The following is a 21678-nucleotide window of genomic DNA, read 5'->3' as shown; positions in this document are numbered from 1 at the left end:
TCTTAGCTATTTCAAAGTTTCTCAGTGTTAACCATTTTCCTGGCCTTGGGTTTGCAGGAGTGTGAGTTTGCCACAGCTTGCCTCTGTCAGAAGTTGAAGCCCTGGAGGATGTTTTTAAGGCAGTTGATGCAGCTTTCTGAATTACTGTTAAATTGCATTTCCACTGGTGGAGTATCTATTTTAATTTCTGTTATCTTCATTTTAAGCAAAAACCTTTGAAGATCTGATGAACAGAAATTAATATGCACTTTCATTAATATTTTTATTCTAGTGGGGCTGAATGCTGTTTCAAAACCCTTGTTCATTTTCTGTGTATGACTTCCTTACTCATAACATTATTTTGCTAGGATTTTAAGGAGCTTTTAATGTATAACATTGTCTGTTTTAGTCATTAAGAATGATGAGTTACTACTTTAATAACCTCAAAATAATTCGTTTTCCTATTCATCTTTACACAATTTTAAGGATCGTGGCAAAGGTTGTGGATACTTTAACTTGCACAATGAACTTTATATCCATAGAGAAACAATCACAGCCTCACGCAACCCCTGGCAGTCCCCATGCTAGTCCCTTTCCTTGGGGAACTGTTTTTGATGCTTCCTATGATTGGCTCAGAGGCCTCTCATTTCCAGTCATCTCTGTCGTTCTGACACCCACAGAAGTTACTATTTTAAGGTCTGATTCTTCTTTGTGATATACCACATTCACCGGTGATGAGCACCTTATTTGCAGTGTGAAAAGGGAATTAGATGCCTTATTTCCTTACATGAAGTGAAATTCTTCTGATTACCAGAAGTATCATATAAAAGCTGAGTGGCAACCTTACCAATTGAAGTTTGAAGGCAGTTGTGGATAAGACAGTTTTAGACTGACTTCAAAATTCTAATATATATATATATATATATATATATATATATTGAAGAATTGAAAACATTTTCATCCACAAAGTTTATCTTACTTGAACCTTGTGTTTGCATTTCAAGATCCCATCTAGACAATTCAATTTTAGTTAACTTTATGAGAATATTATATTTGATGAAAGATAGCATGACCCCTAAGGTTAGGCATACTTTGATTTATGTTTAAAAATATGATATTTTATTAATATTTTGAGTTTTTCATTTTTGCATTCAATGTGTTCTGATTATATTTACCCCCACTTTGCTTCCTAAAATCTTCCAGAGACACCTCACAGCCCTACCCTACTATGCCCCAACTTTATTTCCTTTTTCTTTTAAAATAACCCACCAAGTCCAATTTGTGCTTCCCTTATAATTATAGGTCTGGTACCACATCCACTCGAGCTTGATCTACCTACCAGGGACCACATCCATAAGAGAAACTGACTCTTTCCCCCAGAAGCCATCTACTGCCAATAGCTCCTCTCCTGAGTCCCTCCATTTTTCAAGCTAGGGCATTGTCTAGATTGATCCTATATAGGTCTTGTACAGTTGATGAGTATGACAGTCCTGCTATACCCAGAAGACACTGTTTCTCACTTGACCTCCCTGACTTCTGGCTCTTAAGTTCTTTCCATACCTTCTTATGAGACATGACCCTTGAGCCTTGGAGGGTGTGTGTGATATGAATGTTACATTTGTGGCTGACACTCCCTGTACTTGGGCCAGTTGTAGGCTTCTGTGGTAACCACAATCCACTGCACAAAGAAACTCTTGAGAACCGCGCTAACCTGTGGTAGAGAGAGATGAATATAGGGGGCAGCTTGATACTATGTCCATTTAACAAAAGAAGAGCAGTAAGTTCATTCCTGGGGCCCTTGAGCTTTCTGGCCATGGGTTCTTGGCCATGTTTACAGTACCCAACCATGTATTGCCTTCTGTGGAGCAAGCCTTAAATTCAAACAGAAAGCAGAAAGGGTAGGGTAGGAGAAGGGTTGGAGGAGGGATAACTAATAACTAAGGACACTTGGAAAAGCCACATGGAAATTTATTTTTAAAAAGTTTATTTAATTAATTAACTTTTATATATGTGGGTGTTTTGTCTGGATGCATGTCTATATAACTATCATATACATGCCTGGTATCTTTGGAGGTAGAAAAGAGTCTCAGAGCCCCTTAGACTAGAATTACAGATGGTTGTAAGCCACCCTGGAACTTGAACCTGGATCCTCTTGGAAGATCAGATAGTGCTCTTAACTGATATACCATTTTTACAGCCCCCCACCACTACTATTGTATAGCTTGCTTTAAAACACACACAAGAGCTTAATTGGAGTTAACCTATGCACAGGGGATAGTGTTCCTCTCAGAAGCCATAGGTTTCTAACTAAAAAGCTGAAATGTTATTTGTGGAATATCTCCTCTTGAGCTATTTATTGGTCAGAGGATCCCAGATCCTCCCCCAACCCCCAATACAGGCTATTGTTATTGTTCTTGGTTGACAACCAAAGCTTAATGTTATGACCCTATTGCTGAAGACATTGTCCACTTTGGTAATAGGACATGGAGGAATCATGTTAATGCTGACTAGGAGGAAGCTTCGTCCTGGCTGGCTAGCTTTCATAGTACTGGGAGGTGTTATGCAGACTACTCAGACTTCTTGAGGGAATGAAAATTATCAACCATCTTACCTAGCTGTGACCCCTGTGAGTGAACTTATGACCTGCCTGGTAACATATATCTATTGGTGCAGTATTGGTATGACTATGATAGAACTATTTTAAATTTGAAGTGCAACTTTACTCACAGAAATGTCCTTGCTTAGTTGTCCTACTTCTCTTACTGGTCATTTCATTATCTCTGCACAAAACACTGTGTGCTCTCATGCTGCCCTAAGCCCTCAGAGGATAATGTTCTGAAGAAAAATGAAGTCTCTAGGGAAACCCTATCTAAAAATAAAACCTCAAGGTGTTGGGCCAGGGATGTAGGCCAGATGTAGAGACAGCATTTTTAACTTTGCAGATTGCTATGGTGATGACATAAAAGTCACTTTCTCCTTGGGTGATGAGAGGCAGCAAAGCATTTTGAAAAGAGAGGAGATGTGGTGCCAAGAATACCCAGGTTCTTTTCCAGCTCTCCTACCAGTGCTGTGGTTGCAGGCATGCCTCTTGCTGAGCCTTTGTCTATGGATCTTTGTCTACGGGAAAGAGCAGTTTGTCAGGATTAGATAATGTCTTAGTTACTTTTCTGTCGCTGTGACAAATCTCCGTCTTATAGAATAAGGGTTCTGGGGGACTTATAATTCCAGATGGTTAGAGCTCGTGACTCTCATGTTGGGAGGAATGTCAGCCGGCAGGCAGGCATGGCACCAGAGCAGTAGATGAGAGCTAACATTCTTTCTCTGTAAGTAGAGGCAAAAAACCCTCAAATCCCACCTCCCAGAGATATACCTTCTCTAACAAGGCCAGATCTCCTAGTCTTTCCCAAACAGTTCAACTAACCGGGTCCAAGCATCCAAATATGTAAGGCTATGGGGGCCATTGTCATTGAAACTACTCTATGCCCACCACAGGTTTGTGACTATATCATAACCCAAAATGCATTTAGTGAAACTTCAAAAGTTCCTAGTTTTTCAGTCTCAAGTTGTTTAAAAAGGGTGAAGTCTCTTCTGAGACTCAAGACGCTCTCTTAATTGTAAACCCCCCCCCCAAAGCAAAATTCAAAGGACATACTTCTAATACACAATGGCATATGATATATGTCACCATTCTAAAAGGGAGGGATGGGGACATAGTGAGAAAGTATTGAAACAAAGCAGAAACAAAGCAAGATCAAACCCCAGCAAGGCAATCTCTATTTTGTAGCTCTATGTCCAGTTGTCAAAGAGCTTACTTAGATGATTCCATCCTTTCAGCTTTGATGACTGCAGAGACTTCTTTCTTTTGCATTGGTCCCACTCTTTGTGAGCAACTCTCCTTGGCAGATAGATATTCAACAACTGCGGCATCTTAGACATTTTGGGATCTCCAGTACAATCTAGGCTTCACTTTCACAGTTTCAAGCAATGGTCTTTCCAGACCTCCCTGCAGGAACACTCCTCGGCCCCCAGTCATAAGCTTGGAATCAGTGGCTCTTTTTTTTTTTTTTTTTTTTTTTTTGGTTTTTCAAGACAGGGTTTCTCTGCGTAGCTTTGGAGCCTATCCTGGCACTCGCTCTGGAGACCAGGCTGGCCTCAAACTCACAGAAATCTGCCTGCCTCTGCCTCCCAAGTGCTGGGATTAAAGGCGTGCGCCACCAACGCCCCTCAGTGGCTCTTCTTAATCATGGAGGAAGATTCCACAAACCCATAACTCATATATTTCATGACTCTTACAACCAGAACCCAGAGACTGCTGCTATCAAGTTCAGTTCCACTGCCTGCTTGGGATACAACCTGACTTTCTCCTAGGATTACATTTGTGTAGGATTTCCTCTCTTGTTGCTCTTTAGGAACAGATAATTCCTTAGGCCTGTTCTTTTCACAGATAGCAGGTTTAGCTGGGTGGGGTCTTACCCTGTGAAGACAAGTCCCTTTATTCAATTTCTCTGTAACTTTTCAGCACAAACTATGGCTCCAACATTAAATTTTCTAGTGTTCTTTTTCTCCTTAAACTCTATGTTTTTTTTCTGTTCAAGTAACTTTTTTTGTTAAAAAAATTTAGAGATTAGAAACAATCTTATTTTACATATCAGTCCCAGTTCCCTCTCCCTCCCATCCTCCTATGCCCCCCACTGACCCCCCATCCCATCCCCTTTCTGCTCCCCAGGGAGGATGATGCCTTCCATGGGGAATCATCTAAGTCTGTGGCATCATCTTATATTTCTTTTTGCCTCACTTGCTATTTTTTATTGTATATCTGTATATTTGATCACTATCAATCATGTAGTTGAGTCAATATTAGGCTGTATTGAAATCTCTCTGCCAATGAAATTAGTCTCAAACTTTTCAATTTAGCTTCAGGCAGCTTCTTAGGAGAAGGGCCAAAACAGCCACATTCTTTACCAAAGTATCTGAAGTATGGTCTTTACCAGTTGCTAATGAAACCTCTTGAACAAGGCATCCACATTCTGCACTATAGTCATCCACTACTGTCTTCGGTGCTCCTCCTGGGATGACACATTAGCCCCACTTATAGCATTCAACTGCTTTCCTGGCCCAAAGTTCCAACGTCTTCCACATTCCTCAAAAACAGCATGTTCAGAGTGGTTCAGCAATAACCCACTCCCTGGTACCAACTCCGGTCTTTGTTACTTTTGTATTATGAACAAACTCCATGACCAAGATAACTTACAAAAGAAAGATTTCATTTGGGACTTACAGTTCATATTAGTTAAGGTTTTCTAGAGGAAGGAGGGGGGAGGGGAAGAGGATTCTAGGCTGTAGTCCAGCTAATCCAACAATGGCTGTTTACCAACAGAAGGTCCAAAAATCCAGTAGTGATTCAGTTTACAAAGCTGATATCTCAGCTGGTTTTCAGTATATGACACAATTCCAAAGAAGTAGCCATCTCCCAGTCTTCTATAAAGGGTTTACTTCTCTCTCTCTCTCTCTCTCTCTCTCTCTCTCTCTCTCTCTCTCTCTCTCTCTCTCTCTCTCTTTCATACAGGATCTCATTATGTAGTGCTGACTGCCTGTCTTGAAATTTGATGTATAGATCTTGTGGGCCTTCAACTCCCATAGCTCCTTCTGCCTCTGATTTCCAAGTGGGAGATTAAAGGCATATGTCACCCTGCCTGGCAAGGAGAGGATTTTTGGAGATTTTTAATGAAGAAATATTTAAAAAACAGATGGGTTCAGTAATTTCTTAGCATGGACTTGAGAATACTTCTAAAACTGATAATCTTTTTAAAGAATCTTTACCCCAGTTTTTAAATTTTTATTTTTACATAGACTTCCAGTGGTTACAGGAGGTATTTTAAGTCTAGAGGAAGATTCACAATAGTAGGTGTAGAAGTGGATGTAATGAAATGAATAGCTGAGCTGCTTGCCCCATAAATACTGTTCCTGCTGCTTGCCATGTTACTTATAGAACTGGGAAGCCCAACATTTTATTCTCACTTAGAGATCTTTTTTTCTTAAAAAAAAATCACAAAAAACTGCTTGGGGAGACTTAAGGCAAGTGAGGTTATTCATGTGCTCCCCGATAGCTTCTGCTCACCCCAAAGTAAAGCCTGTCTCCTGGCAGCCTCAGTGTCTCCACACACAGCGTTCCTACCAGCTGTCCACTAGAAAACAACAGAAAGCCACAGCTGTGTATCAATTGGTAGAGGAAAGCCACGACCTTCAAGGAAAAATATTCTGTATTTATTGTTCAGAAATTGGCACAAGATATTACAGGAAAAGGACATATCATGGAAAAGTGGGAACAAAATAAGCAAAATTAATATCCCTGGAAGAAAGAAACTGTCCCCAATTAAATAATTTCTTTTATAAGTTTCCTCATTCATGGTGTCTCCTCACTGCAATAGAACAGTAACTAAGACAGAAGATTCTAGCATGCACTGGCTATTTCTGCAACAAGCATGACAATGATTTTTTTTTTTTTTTTGAGAAACATGGAAGACTGTGGGACTTTGGACTAGAAAAGTGATTGCATGCTGTAAGTAGGGCTTAATGGGCCATCCTAGTAGGAACTTGGAAGACAGTAGTGCTAAGAGCAGTTTGGAGTATGGAGGCCCAGATTAAGAGGTTTTAGAAGGAAACAATTTTAGTAGCTGGCCTAGAGACCATTCTTGTGATATTTTGGCAAACAGTGTAGCTGCTTTTTACCCTTGTCCTAAGAATCTGCCTGAGGCTAAATTGATTGTTTTCCTAGTTTCTACTTTATTGATTTCAGCCCTCAATTTGATTATTTCCTGGCGTCTACTCCTCTGAGGTGAGTTTGTTTCTTTTTGTTCTAGAACTTTCAGTTGTGCTGTTAATTTTTTATTGTGACTATTCTCCAGTTTCTTCACTTGGGCACTTAGTGCTATGAACTTTCCTCTTAGCACTGTCCCATAAATTTGGATATGTTTTGCCTTCATTCTCATTGAATTCTAAGAAGTCTTTAATTTCTTTTTTTATTTCCTCTTTGATACAGGAATTGTGTATTTGCACATTGTTCAATTTCCATGAGTTTGTAGGGTTTCTGCAATTTGTCTTTTTGTTGAATTCTAACTTGAAAGCATGGTAGTCTGATCTGATACAGGGGGTTATTCCAATTTTTTGTAACTGTTTTGCTATGTTGCCAAGTATGTGGTCAATTTTAGAGAAGGTTCCATGTGGTGCTGAAAAGAGGGTATATTCTTTAGTGATTGGATGGAATGTTCCCTAGATGTCTGTTAAACCCAATTGAGTCATAACTTCTATTAGTTCCTTTGTTTCTTTGTTATGTTTCTGTCTGGTGGTCCTGTGTAGTGGTAAGAGTGGGGTGTTGAAGTTTCCCCCTATAAGTGTGTGAGGTTTTATGTGTGATTTGAGTTTTAGAAGTGCTTCTTTTAGAAATGTGGATGCCTTTGTATTTGGCATGTTCAGAATTGAGACTTCATTCTGTTGGATTTAACCTGTGATGAATATGAAATGATCTCCCTCATCTCTTTTCATTGATTTTAGTTTAAAATCTAATTTGTTAGATATTAGAATTGCTACCCACACTTGTTTCTTGGGTCCATTTGATTGGAAAATCTTTTCCCAACCCTTAAGTCTGAGGTACCGTCTGTCTTTGAAGTTAAGGTATATGCAGCAGAAGGATAGATTCTGTCCTTGTATCCATTCTGAAAGCCTGTGTCTTTTTATAGGTGAGTTAAGACCATTAATATTGATGGATATTAATGACCATTGATTGTTCATTCTTGTTTGTTTTGGATTTGTTGTTGTTGTTGGAAGTGTGTGGATTTCACCCCCTTTTTCTTTTGGCTGTTGGTAATGTGGGATTATCTATTGCCTATGTTTTTCTGGTTGTTGTTAACTTCCTTGGGTTGGAGTTTTCTTTCCAGACTTTCTGTAGGGCTGGATTAGTAGATATGTATTGTTTAAATCTGGTTTTGTCATGGAATATCTTTTTTTTCTCCATGCATAGTGATTGAAAGTTTTGCTGGGTATATTAATCTGGGCTAGTATCCGTGGTCTCTTAGTATTGGTAGAATATATATTCAGGACCTTCTGGCTTTCAGAGCTTCCATGGAGAAGTCAGGTGTAATTCTGATAGGTTTGCCTTTATATGTTACTTGGCCTTTTTCTTTAGCTGCTCTTAACATTCTTTCTGTAATCTACATGTTTGGGGTTTTGATTATTATGTGGTGGTGAGGGGAGGTTTATTTTTGGGGGGGTCCACTCTATTTGGTGTTCTGTAAGTTTCTTGTACTTTTATTGGCATGTCTTTCTTTAGACATGGGAAAGTTTTCTTCTATGATTTTGTTGTATATGTTTTCTGCTCCTTTGAGCAGAAGAAGGTTTCTTCACTTTCTTCTATACCTATTCTTAGGTTTGGTCTTTTCATGGTGTCCCATATTTCCTGGATATTTTGTTAGTGATTTGTTGGACTTAAGATTTTCTTTGGTTTATGAATCTATTTCTCCTAGTGTATCTTCAATGCCTGAGATTCTCTCTTCCATCTCTTGTATTCTGTTGATTATGCTTGCATTTGTAGTTCCTGATTGTTTACCCAGCTTTTCTATTTCCAGCATTCCCTCAGTTTGTGTTTTCTTTATTGTTTGTATTTCAGTTTCCATGTCTTGAAATGTTTGAATCATTTCCTTCATCTGTTTGATTGTTGTGTCTTGGCTTTCCTTAAGAGATTTCTTGTTTTCTTTTTTTCCCATTTCTATAAGGGATTTTCTCATATCCTCTTTGAGGGCCTGTATCATTTTCATGATATTGTTTTTAAGGTCATTCTCTTCTGCTTCATCTGTGTTGGGGTGTTCATGTCTTGCTGGTGTAGAGTCCCTAGACTCTTGTAGTGTAGTTTTTTGTTGTTGTTGTTGTTGTTGAATGTGTTTTTATATTGTCTTCTTCTCATCCCTTCTTCCAGTGAGTACAGGAGGAGTCTCTTCCCTGATCCAAGGTTCTCTTCTGGTGGGTGCAAGCAGGTCCAATAGTCTGATGGCTCTCCTCTTCCTGTGGATGGAGGCGGGACTAGTACCAGAGCCTTGGTAGTCTCTGGGTGGCCTGTACTGCTGGATTGAGCTCCCCAGTGGGCAGTCCCCAGGCCCTAGGTGGCTCTGATGAATTTAGGACTTTTAAGCTTTGTTGAAACTGAAAGATTATGAGAACTTTTAAAGGTGGATTAAAAATATTTTGCATTATGATGTGCCTACAAGCCTATGGGATCAGGGCATGTAATGTTGCTGTTTGAATGAGGGTGGCCACCATAGGCTCATATGTTTAAATGTTTGATTCCCAGTTGGTGGCGCTGTTTAACAAGGATTAGGAGGCATGACATTGTTGAAGGAGACATGTCACTGAGGGTGGGCTTTGAGGCTTCAGAAATACATGCCAGACCCAGACTTGTTCTCTTTGCCTCCTGCTTGTGGATAAGATGTAACCTCTTAGAGGCTGCTCTTTGGCCATGTCTACCTGCCACCATGCTCCCTGCCATGATGATAATGGCAAGCTCCTGTGAAACTGTAAGCGAACCCCTAGTTAAATGGTTACTTCTATAACTTGCCTAGTTCATGGTGTCTCTTCACAGCAATGGAATAGTAACTAAGACAGATAATGAACCACCATTCCAAGAATCATTTCAAAATCCAGATTTTTAACAGTGACAAATAAGAGGTCTCACTAGTGGGAGAAAAGAAAGAAAGGAAGGAAGACAAGAAACCATTCAGTAACACAGAATGGAAAAGAAAATCAGAAAAAGTGCCAAGTGCCAAATCCAGTCATGGTGGCCTGATATCAAAATACTTGAAACTTTAAAAGACATAGAAAGACAAAGAATCAGAATGTTCCTCAATAGTGTAGTTTTTTTGTTCATGATACAAACTAGGGTCACCTTGAAGGAAGAACCACCATTGAGAAAATGCCTCCAGACTATGGGGTTAGCAGGTCTGTGCAGCATTTTCTTGTGGAAGAGTCTAGCCCACTGTGGATGGTGCTACCCCATGGGCAGGTGGTCTTGAGAGATGTAAGAAACAGCTGAATGTGTGCCTCGAGAGCAAGCCAGAAAGCAGCATTCCTCTGTAGCGTCTCTTAGCTCCTGTCTTGGCTTGCTTAGTGACCCATGAACCAAATAAAGACTTTCTTTTCCAAACTTCGATATGGTCTCTGTTTTATCTCACAACAGAAACCTAGAATAGTCAGATATATAACATAATACAATAGAAGCTCTTCTTATGCTGGGAAAATAATCTGGATCTTCAGATTGAAGAATTGTTAGAAACCAGCAAAATGGATTGAGACAGGTTCAAACTCAGATTAATCCTGTTGAAATTTAAGAATGCTATATGAGGAAGAGATCCTTAATGCTTCTAAAGAGATGTAACATTGTCTAGCTAGAGGTAACATTGTCTAGAGAGAAGAAACATTGTGTAGCTCCCATTTCTCTTTTAGGACTTTGCTCTCTCTCCTATTGGTGGGAGAAAAAGCCTACCAGAACTTTGTTTTAAGCTGGTTTTGTCTTGTCAGGAAGGTGAGGAAGAAGCCAGAGAAGTTTGCCGTCATTATTATCTATCCATGGCTCCCCTTCCTGTCTGTCTGCCTGTCAGGGATCTGTCTAGGTCCTAGTTTCCTCAATAGGATCACAGTGTTAGAATGACAGTTTAGGCTAAGAGGGTAGACTAATGTTTGTCTCAGTCCAGGTATGGTAGGATTGATGGGTATGTATCTATGAAAGGCCACCAGGAATGACTCTGTTGTTGAGGGTCTTGTGTGTCTGGGCTGTATCACTGTTAACATCCTGGTTGTGAAACTGTGTAGTGTTATAAGATCCCAGGGAAGCAGGGCACATGGGATCCCTGTATTGTTTCTTATAACTGCATGCTTTGTGAAACCAAACCTTCCACTGGGGGGGAAATGCCCATTTCTTACTTTGGTGTGTAGTTGAGATTCCAACATCCAGACACCATTTTAAAACCTGGAAAATATGTTTAAGTTGGAGCAAAAAAAATGATTCAGCAACTGGCTTAAAATGAATTTGTTATGTCCATCTTCAGACTTGTTAAGAATCAAATCATATGAAAGCATGAGCTGGAGTTATTTGCATTTTGTAAAAATTTCTTTACTGTTTGTGTTCCCTAAAGACTAGTGTGAAAGTCAGTAAGAAAGGGTTGGTTTCTTGTTTCCCAACTGTGTTTCTCTTAAATTTCTCCATTTTAAAAAGACTAAAACCCATTGTTGGAACATAGATATGAACTATCTGGCCATTTTTATGGATGCTGACTCACCCCTAGACACTAGTAAAGACACACTGCTGGTTTCCTGGAAAATTAGTAAAGATAGTCCGTGATCTTTCCTGAAGTTACAACAGTGTTAATTCTGTGAGTGATGCTGCAGAGGCTTGGAGACTGAATCAATTTAGCCAGAACTTTTGGATCTCTTCTATTTAACATGTGTGGAAATCACTCCAGAGTCCTGCAAAAGGAAATTCTGGTATAGGAGATCCCGGCAATTGTTGCTGGCAAGCTTTCATGTAGATGGCTGCTGTTTGTCTGCATGGTGCTCTTCAGTAGCCAGTTCCTGAAGGCTTGCTAATCTCTGTGTATATTTTTGCAAGGAAGAAGCAACAGGGAGAAGGAACAAAGATAGCTTTTTGTTTCATATTAAAGACCTTTCCTATGTACATACATACACACATAATACAATAATTAGTGAAAAGAGGCCACAGATTTGAAGGAGAGCACAGAGAAATGTATGGTGGTGGTGGAGTTTGGAAGGAAGGAAGACTTGTTGTAATTATATTATAATCTCAAAACTAAAATTTAAAATATCTATCATTATAGTTTAGATATAGTTTAAGATGAACTCTAAGATGTCTGCAAGCCTCAAAGTAGCTTTTTTGTTGTTGTTGTTGTTTTGATTTATTGGGGGGTGGTTGGAGACAGGGTTTCTCTGTGGCTTTGTAGGCTGTCCTGGAACTAGCTCTTGTAGACCAGACTGGTCTTGAACTCACAGAGATCCACCTGCCTCTGCCTCCTGAGTGCTAGGATTAAAGGCATGGGCCTCCACTGTCAGGCTTCAAAGTGGCTTTTAAAAATGACTGTTAAAAAGAAATTATAATTTTCTCTTACATAGGCCTGACTAAAATAAGGACTTTTTTCTTTAATGTGACTAAAATTTTTTTGTTTTGAATTATTTTATTTTTATTATTTTTTACATTCCAAGGATAAGGATTTTGAAAATCCATTTTTTTTCACTTTTAAAGAGGCAGTAGTAGTCAAAATAGTCTTAAAATCCTTAAAATGTTTGTATATATTCCCATACATAAAACATATCAAGAAGTACAGCTATAAGTTATTCTGTGGAGTAAAGAGTTTAGTGTCTCAGGGAAGAACCATTGTCCTACAGGAAAAACACCTATTCTGGAGTAAGAATAACTACCTCTTAAAGTTAATTATATCCTCATGCAATGAGTAGCATTAAAAAAATAAACCAAGATGTTGAACATAAAGAAAGAGGTGGGTGCAATGATCAGAAACTGAAATCAATACATGTTAAGGAGACAGCTCTTGATAGCTGGTGCCATGAAGTTCCTCCAGAAGCACCAGCACCTGTACTGCTGGATACAGAAACTGCAAGAAGTCACTGAGAGTCAGAGAAGCAACAGAAAGGCAGTGGCTGACACACACCCCTCACCCAACTCCCACCCAACCCCACCAAATCCCCAGCTAACCCTCACAACCCCCACCCAACCCCCACCCAACACTACTCTCTGAAAGCACCACAGTTGGGGACCTCTCAGGGTTTGTGCTCTGCTGTGGCTTCCCGTGGAGCTCACCATTCCCAAAGACACCTTTTCCACTGAGGGAAGCAAAGCATTTAGAACCTGTCTCTGAAGTCTTGGGTATGCTGAAGATGTTCAGCAGAGGTGTCATGAAGCTGGACCATTCTTCTCCATCTCACATCTGATCTCTGTCTTTAATGATTTTGTAGCACAATAGGAAGTGAATCATATTTGTCAGGATTTTTGTGTTAGGGAAGTGACTAAGTTCTGGTATTAACCTCAGTGCCAGAGGGGCCACTCAGCTATATGAATGGTTTTTGTAGACTTAGGTCTTTTGTATATTTATGTTGAGATAGTCTTGCTAGGTAGCCCAGGCTGTCCTGGAACTCATTAGGTATCCCAGGTTGGCCTCAGACTCAAGGCAATGCTCCTGCCTCAGGCTTCTGAGTGCTAGGATTTCAAGCCTGAGCCACCACTCCCAGTTTTAGACTTAGGACTTTTTTTTTCTTTGTGTGTCACACACATGTGCAGCATGTGTGTGGAGGTCAGAAGTGGAGATCAGGTGTCTTTTCTCTATCAATCTTTAGGTTGGTGAATGGGCCTCTTTCATTGGATCTGGAGCTCACTGAGTTAGCTAGACTGGCTTGCCAGCAATCTCTGGGGAGCCTCCTGTATTTATCTCCCTCACCTTGAGATTATAGTGTGTGCTACCATGCTCACCCTTCTATGTGGGTGGGTATTGGGGCTATGAATGCAGGTCCTCATGCTTAGTAGGCAAGGTTACCATCTGGGCCATCTCCTAACCCCTAGACTCAGGCTTTGATAAAGTATCAGTTTGAGGCTTTGTTTTAATACTTTTAAACACATTGAACATATTTTTTTGGAGATTGAAGGCAATTATTTTTCTTTTCTTGTAAGAGTAACCAAAGCACAAAATTAATGAGGGATAGCTCCTCCCTCATTAAGAAAGTGTCCCAAGACTTGTCCACAGGACAGTCTTATGGGGGCAGTTCCTCATTTGAGGTTTGATTTTCTGAGATATGGGTAGGTTTGTGTCAACTGACAAGGAAGGAGAAGAGAAGCAAAGGACCAAGCTACTAGATTTTCTTTTTGTTTGTGTCTTGCTAAAATTAGATTAAATTGAATTACTTTTAAAAGACATGGATTTCACTTTGAAAAAAATAGAACATACCATATACCACATACCATTAACATTCAAGTTTGGGGTTTGGGTAATTGTCTCTGTCTGTGTATCTGTGTGTGTAATAGTCATGGTATCTATACATGCATTATATATCCTCACATTATAAGCATCTCTCTATGTTTTGCAGGTCTCTTGCATGAAGGAAGAGGTGGCATGGGAATGTTTAACATGACTGTGCTACTTTGCTTTATATTGTTGCAATAAAACACAGACCAAAACCTACCTGAGGAACAAAGAACTTATTTTAGCTTATGGTTATCAGTCATCATGGGAGGAAGCCAAGGCAGGAATCTGGAAGTAGGAACTGAAGCAGGAAAATGGAGAAATGATGCTTACTGACTTGCTCCCCATGGCTTGCTCAGCCTGTTTGCTTAAATTATCCAGAATGACCTGCCTGGAGGTGGCACTGCCCACAGTGGGATAGCTCCTCCCTCATTAAGAAAGTGTCCCAAGACTTGTCCACAGGACAGTCTTATGGGGGCAGTTCCTCATTTGAGGTTTGATTTTCTGAGATATGGGTAGGTTTGTGTCAAATGACAAACGACAAACAGCACAACAACTGCTCACTCACTAAATCCTGTCACTCAGAAGTGCAGACTGTGAGGAGGCGATAGGATGAGCTGACATCAGGTTTGGGTTATGCAGAGGCCAGAGAAGATTCTCATCAGAATGTAATAATAGTGTGTAGGTGTGGAAAGATGGTTCAGTGGTTCAGACCACACACTTGCAGAAGATCCCAGCTCTTTTCCTAGGATCCATGTAGGTTGGTTGGGTGGCTCACAACTGCTTGTTAACTCCAGTTTCGGGGGAATCTCATGCCCTCTTCTGGCTTCTGTGGGCCCCGCACTGATGCCTTTATACCCTACATAGATACACACACATACATGTAGGGCTAGAACTCAGAAATTTGGTTTGGCCCATAGAAACACATTTGTTACTTACCTGTATTTAGATAGCAATCAGAGAAACTGACAAGGAAGGAGAAGAGAAGCAAAGGACCAAGCTACTAGATTTTCTTTTTGTTTGTTTCTTGCTAAAATTAGATTAAATTGAATTACTTTTAAAAGACATGGATTTCACTTTGAATGCTTATTCTTTCTCTGTTCTGTATAATTAGTTTTTAGGTGATGTTACGGTCACATTGGCATTTGTTCCTATAGAAATTCATGTTTAGTGTTGGTACCCAGTATAGTAATGTTGTAAAGCGGTAGAACTTCTAAAAGGCTTTTAGTACTCGGGGGTCTACGCCCAGGAATGGAAGTGAGTTTTCACTCTGTGGACTGAATTAGTGACCATGAGAATCAGTTGCCCCCATCTGGGGCTGCCCGCCTGCATTGGTAGCCTGGTCTAGATTCAGCAGTCAGGGAAGTTGGTGAGAAAAAGCTAGCACTCCTGTAGAGTGTTGGCGTTCTCATTTGATGCCATTTACAGACTGACATTTTGCCACAGCCTTGAGCTTCTTGAAGGGAGATGTGTATTTGCTTCTGACTGTGCAGTGAGCAGAGACAGGCCTGGCAGGGTCTCCAGTGTCCTACTTTTCAGTCATTTTCCTGCTTTCATCCTCATCTGAGATTTCTATGGTCACCGCTAATCAGTGAAGATCTACAGATATTTTGGTTTCCTCAAAATGTTTTTCTGGGAGTTCTGGAGATGAAAACTCTCCCTTCTGTTTTGTTAGGCCAGTTACCACAGCAGCATCTGTTTGGTTGGTTTGTTGCTTAAAAAGATTTAAAAAATTCTTTACTAATGAACTTTAAATTTATAGATCTGATTCTTTTTAGTTTATACATATGTATACTAACAAAAATCCATTCAAAGTGAATTTCAAGATGCAGTGTCCTTCCTTGGTCAGTCTTCTCTCTTTAATCCAACATCCAAGACCATTTATTAATCATTTTCCTTTTAGTGACTGGAACATAGCATGCCCTCAGTAAATATCTGAAGGCTGACTAGTAATTGTGAAAATTGAGTTAGAAGTTTGTGTAGTGATGGGAAGCTTGTAAAACAAAAAAGACAATTTAGTTGTATATGGAACTATAAAAAATTAAAAAGCACAGTTTAATATTTTGCTCTTGTTTCTTTCTATTTTTAATTGTTCTTCTTCATCATGACCAAACAAACAAACAAACAAACAAACAAACAAACAAACCCAAATCTTTTTTTTTTTTTTTTTGGTTTTTCGAGACAGGGTTTCTCTGTGTAGCTTTGGAGCCTCTCCTGGTACTCACTCTGGAGACCAGGCTGGCCTCGAACTCACAGAGATCCTCCTGCCTTTGAGAAAAGATAAGCAGGTTTCTGTGAATTTTCTGAGTATGTTGTGGACACACAGCTTCCTTTCTCCCCTCTTAACACCATATTTGTTACTTGGTCAGCGTCTCCCGTCAAATTGCTAACAGTATCAATTCAGTCTTTATGAGAAGAAATAGAAGTCTACATATCAGGGGAAAAATGATGAAAACGGACAGGCTTGCAGCTGGGGTCTGTGTTGATGTTCCTGGCCCATGTTGCTGTTAGGACCCACATGGAAGGTTGGGGTCTGGGCCACAACCTGTGACCATGTTGGTGTCTGAGGGCTGTGCCACTGCTGTGACCAGGCTGACTTGGGTGACCAGGACTGTCAACTGGGGCCACGACATTGTTTGGAACAGGGCTGCACAGAGGGTGTCTGGGTCCGTGGCTCTGCCATATCCAGGGTCTTTGATGTCTGTGGCTCCTAAGACCATAGGAAGACCGTACCAAAGCCCGGGGTCTGAGTCTGTGACCCTAGAGCAGCCAGGGTCTGAGTTGATATTTGGGACTCCTGTTGTCACTGAGGGCCATGCAGTTGGCCGGGGTCTGGTTGGCCACCTTGGACCATGTCAGTGTCTGAGGACTGTGCTTCACCTGGGGCCATGCTGATCTGGGTGGCTGCTGCTGCCACTTGGAGCCATGGAAATATCTGGGAACAGGCGGCCACTTGTCTAAGCCTGTGGCCCTGTGGAGGCTAGGGTCTGAGATGGTGTCCATGACTGAAGTTGCCACTGAGGGCTCTGTGGATGCCTTGTGTCTGGCCAGCCACCTGGAACCATGTTGGTTCCCCGGTGAGCTATCTGAGAGGGGCCTGTGCTGCCACCAGGGTGTGGTGTTGTCCCGCTGAGCTGCTGCTGAGGGCTGTGTATGGGTCTGTGGTGATATCCATGGCTTGTATTTGGAACCATGCTGTGCTGAGCTGGTCCTACTTTTCACTGGCCCTGGGAAGGCTGGTCCTGCCCCTTGCTGGATATTACTGCAGGCAAGCTGGGCCTCCCCCTCAGAGAAGAGTCCCTTCATCACATTCGGGTAAGATGGCTGCAATCCTCACCATAGGTGTGGCACCTCACCCGGGAAGCACACTAGAGCTGACTCTGCCTCCCCTCATTTGCCATGTGGTGGCATGGATGAGGGAAAGATGCAGTCCTCCCTCTGCCCCTTGCTGCCTGTGGCAGGTGAGAGAACTGATGCTATTGTTGAGGTGTCAGGTAAGCCAATCCTGAGAGCAGGAATGCTGACCTGACCTCTCTCCTATGCCCCGTACAGCAATCAGGAAGAGAAGGCCCTGCACCTTGCCTGGGCAAAAGAGTAGAGCTGACCCTGGCAATGGGGGTGGCACCTGGATCCAGGGGACCTAAGAGCAAGAGAACTGGCCCCATTCCTTGCTGTGGGCTGCATTGGGTGAGTTAGCCAAGGCAGTGCTGGAGAGCTTATCTGGGCAGTGATGATGAAGACAAGCTAGCGAACTGACCAGGCTACTCAGCCAGGTCCAGAACCAGGGCTATGAGTTGGCCCACTCCACCATCAACTAAATCTACAAACTGTTGGAGCATGTGAAGGAGATGAATCTAACAGATCCAAAACATGGCATAGGACAACAGCAGCATAGCCAAGAGGAAACCTGGTGAGAGCCTATTACAGGTGGTGTGGCAGAAACCAGAGGCCTCATGCCAGACCAATAACTCATGGCAATGAATACTTGCCGTAAAGATGAAAGGACTAAAGGGTAAACTGTGTGACTCAACAGGACACACTACAGCTCCTATGTTGAGATTCTTCTATTTTTTTGATCTGTTTTGTTTTGTTTTGTTTAGTTTTTTTTTAAAATTTTTTGTTTTGGGGGAAAGGTTTCAAGGGCAGAAGTGACAGGGAGATAAGTGGGATCAGAATGCATGATATGAAATCCACAAAGAATCGATAAAAGTAAAACACAAAATAGGCTTAGAAGAAAAGAGAATGTAAGAAAGAGCTTAGGAAAAATAACTTTTATCTGATGTCTTTTTTCTAGTGTGTTTGGTGGGGAATTTCTAGAGAAGGGGATGGATATGAGAAAGGAAAAGGAGAAGGCAGAGAGAGAAACTGGGAAAAGGACGAGGGAGGAACAATAAATAGGCAGAAGGGAGAAAGGGAGGAAGAAAAGCCAAGAAAAATTTCAGATCTTAATTGAAAATAATCCCATCTTTACTTTTAAGGGCTGTCAAATCTAAAGTGTGTTATTACCGCATGTAAAGCCAGGAATTGAGGTTAAGTTATTTTTGCCATCGAGCTTCATGCTAATGTAAAGGTGGAATAAGCACCCATAGGAAAGAACTGTTGAAATTTGTTCTCCTAAGAGAATTAGTGAAATGTTTATTAATACTGATTGTGGAAAGCTATGATGCTACTGAAATTTTTTGAAGTTTATTTTTTAAATATTTTTATTAATTCTTGGTGACTTTCATACAGCGTATTTTGATTATTTTAATACCAAATCCTTTTCTCAATCCTCTATGATCCACTACCCCTCCCCTATACCCTCAACCCCATGTTTTCTTTATTTGATTCAATAATCCACTGAGTCCAATTTGTGCTGTCCATTTCTGCTGGATATACGGCCATCCAGTAGAGCTTGGAAGTAAACCCTTAAAGAAAACTGTTTTTTCCTCCAACAAGGCTATCGATTAGTCATCGCTCCTCAGTTAGGAATCTCATGAACCCACTCCCACTCCTCGCTAGAATGTTGCCCAGCTTTTTCTCATACAGGTCTTGTGCAGGCATCCATAGCCTCTGTGAGTTCATAAGCACAGTGGTTCTGCCAAGTCCAAAAGGATGGTTTTACCCAGGTCCTCACTAATCACTGACTCTTATAATCTTTCTCTCCCCCTTCCTCAATGGTCTGAACCAGAGAGAGAGAGAGGGTCACTGCAATCTTTTTAAAAAGCATCAACCATAGGTTTTGACTTCTGTCCTTGGTTCATTAATGTATTTCAAAATCTGTCTTGCTTTATGAACGAATATTATAAAATTTCCATTATTATTTATTTAAAACAACAGTGACATTTTAGTGTTGGCTAAGTTAGAGAACACAGTTTTAGAGGTTTAGAAGGAAAAAGAGTGATCCTATATGATGAAATACTTAAAAAGTCAAATGTGTCTACAGACATACATGGATGTTGTGACACAACAGAGTAAAATGTATTTACTAATCTGATCTCATGTTCTGTTTTGGGCTCATTTCCAGGCAAAAGGATTCTTGTGGAAGATGGAACTCTGTCTGTTTTCCAGAATGTGTATCCGAGCCCATCAGTGGAACCTGACCCTACAGTGCTGTGTTGAAATGCCTGAAGAGGATCCACGTTTCTGCCTGAGCCTCCTATCCTCCTAAAACCATGGTTGTCTCAGAGGTGTTGAGTGCATCCCATTCAAGGACATCCAACACGACATTTATAGTCTATGAAAACTCCCATGTGAATATTACAACAACCCCACCATTTCAGCATCCAAGTCCTGGTCCGTTGCTTAGATACAGTCTGGAAACCATGACTAGCACTGGATTTAGTTCCTTAGCAGTGAACAGCACAGCCACGACCCCAACACCAGCAGTTTTTAAGAGCCTAAATTTAGCCCTCCAGATCATTCTTTCAGCTATAATGATATTTATTCTGTTTGTGTCTTTTCTTGGAAACTTGGTTGTCTGTCTCATGGTTTACCAAAAAGCTGCTATGCGTTCTGCGATCAACATCCTTCTCGCCAGCCTGGCTTTTGCAGACATGCTGCTTGCTGTGCTGAACATGCCCTTTGCCCTGGTAACTATTCTTACCACCAGATGGATATTTGGGAAATTCTTCTGCAGGTTGTCTGCTATGTTCTTCTGGTTGTTTGTGATAGAGGGTGTCGCTATCCTGCTCATCATTAGCATTGATAGGTTCCTGATTATAGTTCAGAGGCAAGATAAGCTAAATCCGTACAGGGCTAAGGTCCTTATTGCAGTCTCCTGGGCAACTGCTTTTTCCGTAGCTTTTCCTTTGGCTGTGGGAAATCCTGATTTGCAGATCCCTTCCCGAGCCCCACAGTGTGTGTTTGGGTACACAACTAATTCTGGATACCAGGCTTATGTGATTTTGATTTCACTCATTTCTTTCTTTATACCTTTCCTGGTGATACTGTATTCATTTATGGGCATCCTCAACACCCTTCGGCACAATGCCTTGAGGATTCACAGCTACCCAGAAGGAATATGCCTCAGCCAGGCCAGCAAACTGGGTCTCATGAGTCTTCAGAGACCCTTCCAAATGAGCATTGACATGGGCTTTAAAACACGTGCCTTCACCACCATCTTGATCCTCTTTGCTGTCTTCATCGTCTGCTGGGCCCCATTCACCACGTACAGCCTTGTGGCAACATTCAGCAAGCACTTTTACTATCAGCACAACTTCTTTGAGATTAGCACCTGGCTACTCTGGCTCTGCTACCTCAAGTCTGCATTGAATCCACTGATATACTACTGGAGGATTAAGAAGTTTCATGATGCCTGCTTAGACATGATGCCCAAGTCCTTCAAGTTCTTGCCACGTCTCGCTGGTCACACAAGGCGACGGATACGCCCTAGTGCTGTCTATGTGTGTGCGGAGCATCGGACGGTTTTGTGAATATTAGAACTCTAAGATATTTGGAGACATTATGGTTCTTTATTGACTGATAATTTTTTATATGGCTTCTAAACATTTATTGGTTTCTATCGTGTGTGTGTGTGTGTGTGTGTGTGTGTGTGTGTGTGTGTGTGTGTGGTGATGAAAGAGTGTTGAGTACTTTGATCCTGAAACTAAGGATACACTGTAAGGGTCACATATGTTACCTCTAGATTAAGAAAACTTTCACGGGGAGGTGTTTGTTTAGTTGAGTGGTTTTATTTTTTAGCATGAATCAGGATTGTGCTTCATGGCACCTGCAGTTAACTTGAATTGTAGGTGTTTTTTATGCTGCTGAGGCAAGCTTGGTTGAGTTAATCTGTTCCTTTTCCTTTCCTACAAGACACTGCTGCTCTTTGTCATCATATTGGAATCAAATCCCCATGCATCTCAGTTGGTAGATACTTACTTTTATTTAAAAAACAAAACCCATGGAGGTTGGTGACATTTTAAAGGTTATTACAATTTACTTTGGTGCACTTTAAAAGACAATGTACAGATTAATTCAACTGTGTTCTTAGAATTGTTTTTATATATGACATATTGTGCTTTGGAAGACATGTGCTAATAATTTCTAGGTAGTTTTTATTAAAAATATTTTAGCTGCATGTACAATTTTCAAAGGAATATAAACACATAGGGATTTTTTCCAAGCATAATAGTGAGTTTTCAGAGTGCTAGGGAACCATTGAGGAGGCACAGTGCTATGGCGAATTTCAGGG

General features: G+C 41.0%; 1 protein-coding gene across 1 annotated transcript in view; it reads left to right on the top strand.

Moving 5' to 3' along the window:
- Positions 1 to 21071, top strand: part of Gpr63 (G protein-coupled receptor 63) — a 44299-nt gene extending 23228 nt beyond the window's left edge. Inside the window, exon 2 of the mRNA XM_027403443.2 lies at positions 19510 to 21071. Coding sequence (XP_027259244.1) covers positions 19658 to 20917 — 1260 coding nt within the window. The 5' untranslated portion in view covers positions 19510 to 19657 and the 3' untranslated portion in view covers positions 20918 to 21071. The remainder of the gene's footprint in view (positions 1 to 19509) is intronic.
- Positions 21072 to 21678: the final 607 nt, after the last annotated feature.

This window comes from Cricetulus griseus, chromosome 2, assembly GCF_003668045.3.
Source record: "Cricetulus griseus strain 17A/GY chromosome 2, alternate assembly CriGri-PICRH-1.0, whole genome shotgun sequence".
Lineage (NCBI taxonomy): Eukaryota > Metazoa > Chordata > Mammalia > Rodentia > Cricetidae > Cricetulus > Cricetulus griseus.
Note: the sequence above shows the minus strand (reverse complement) of the source record. Positions and strands in the feature narration are given on the sequence as shown.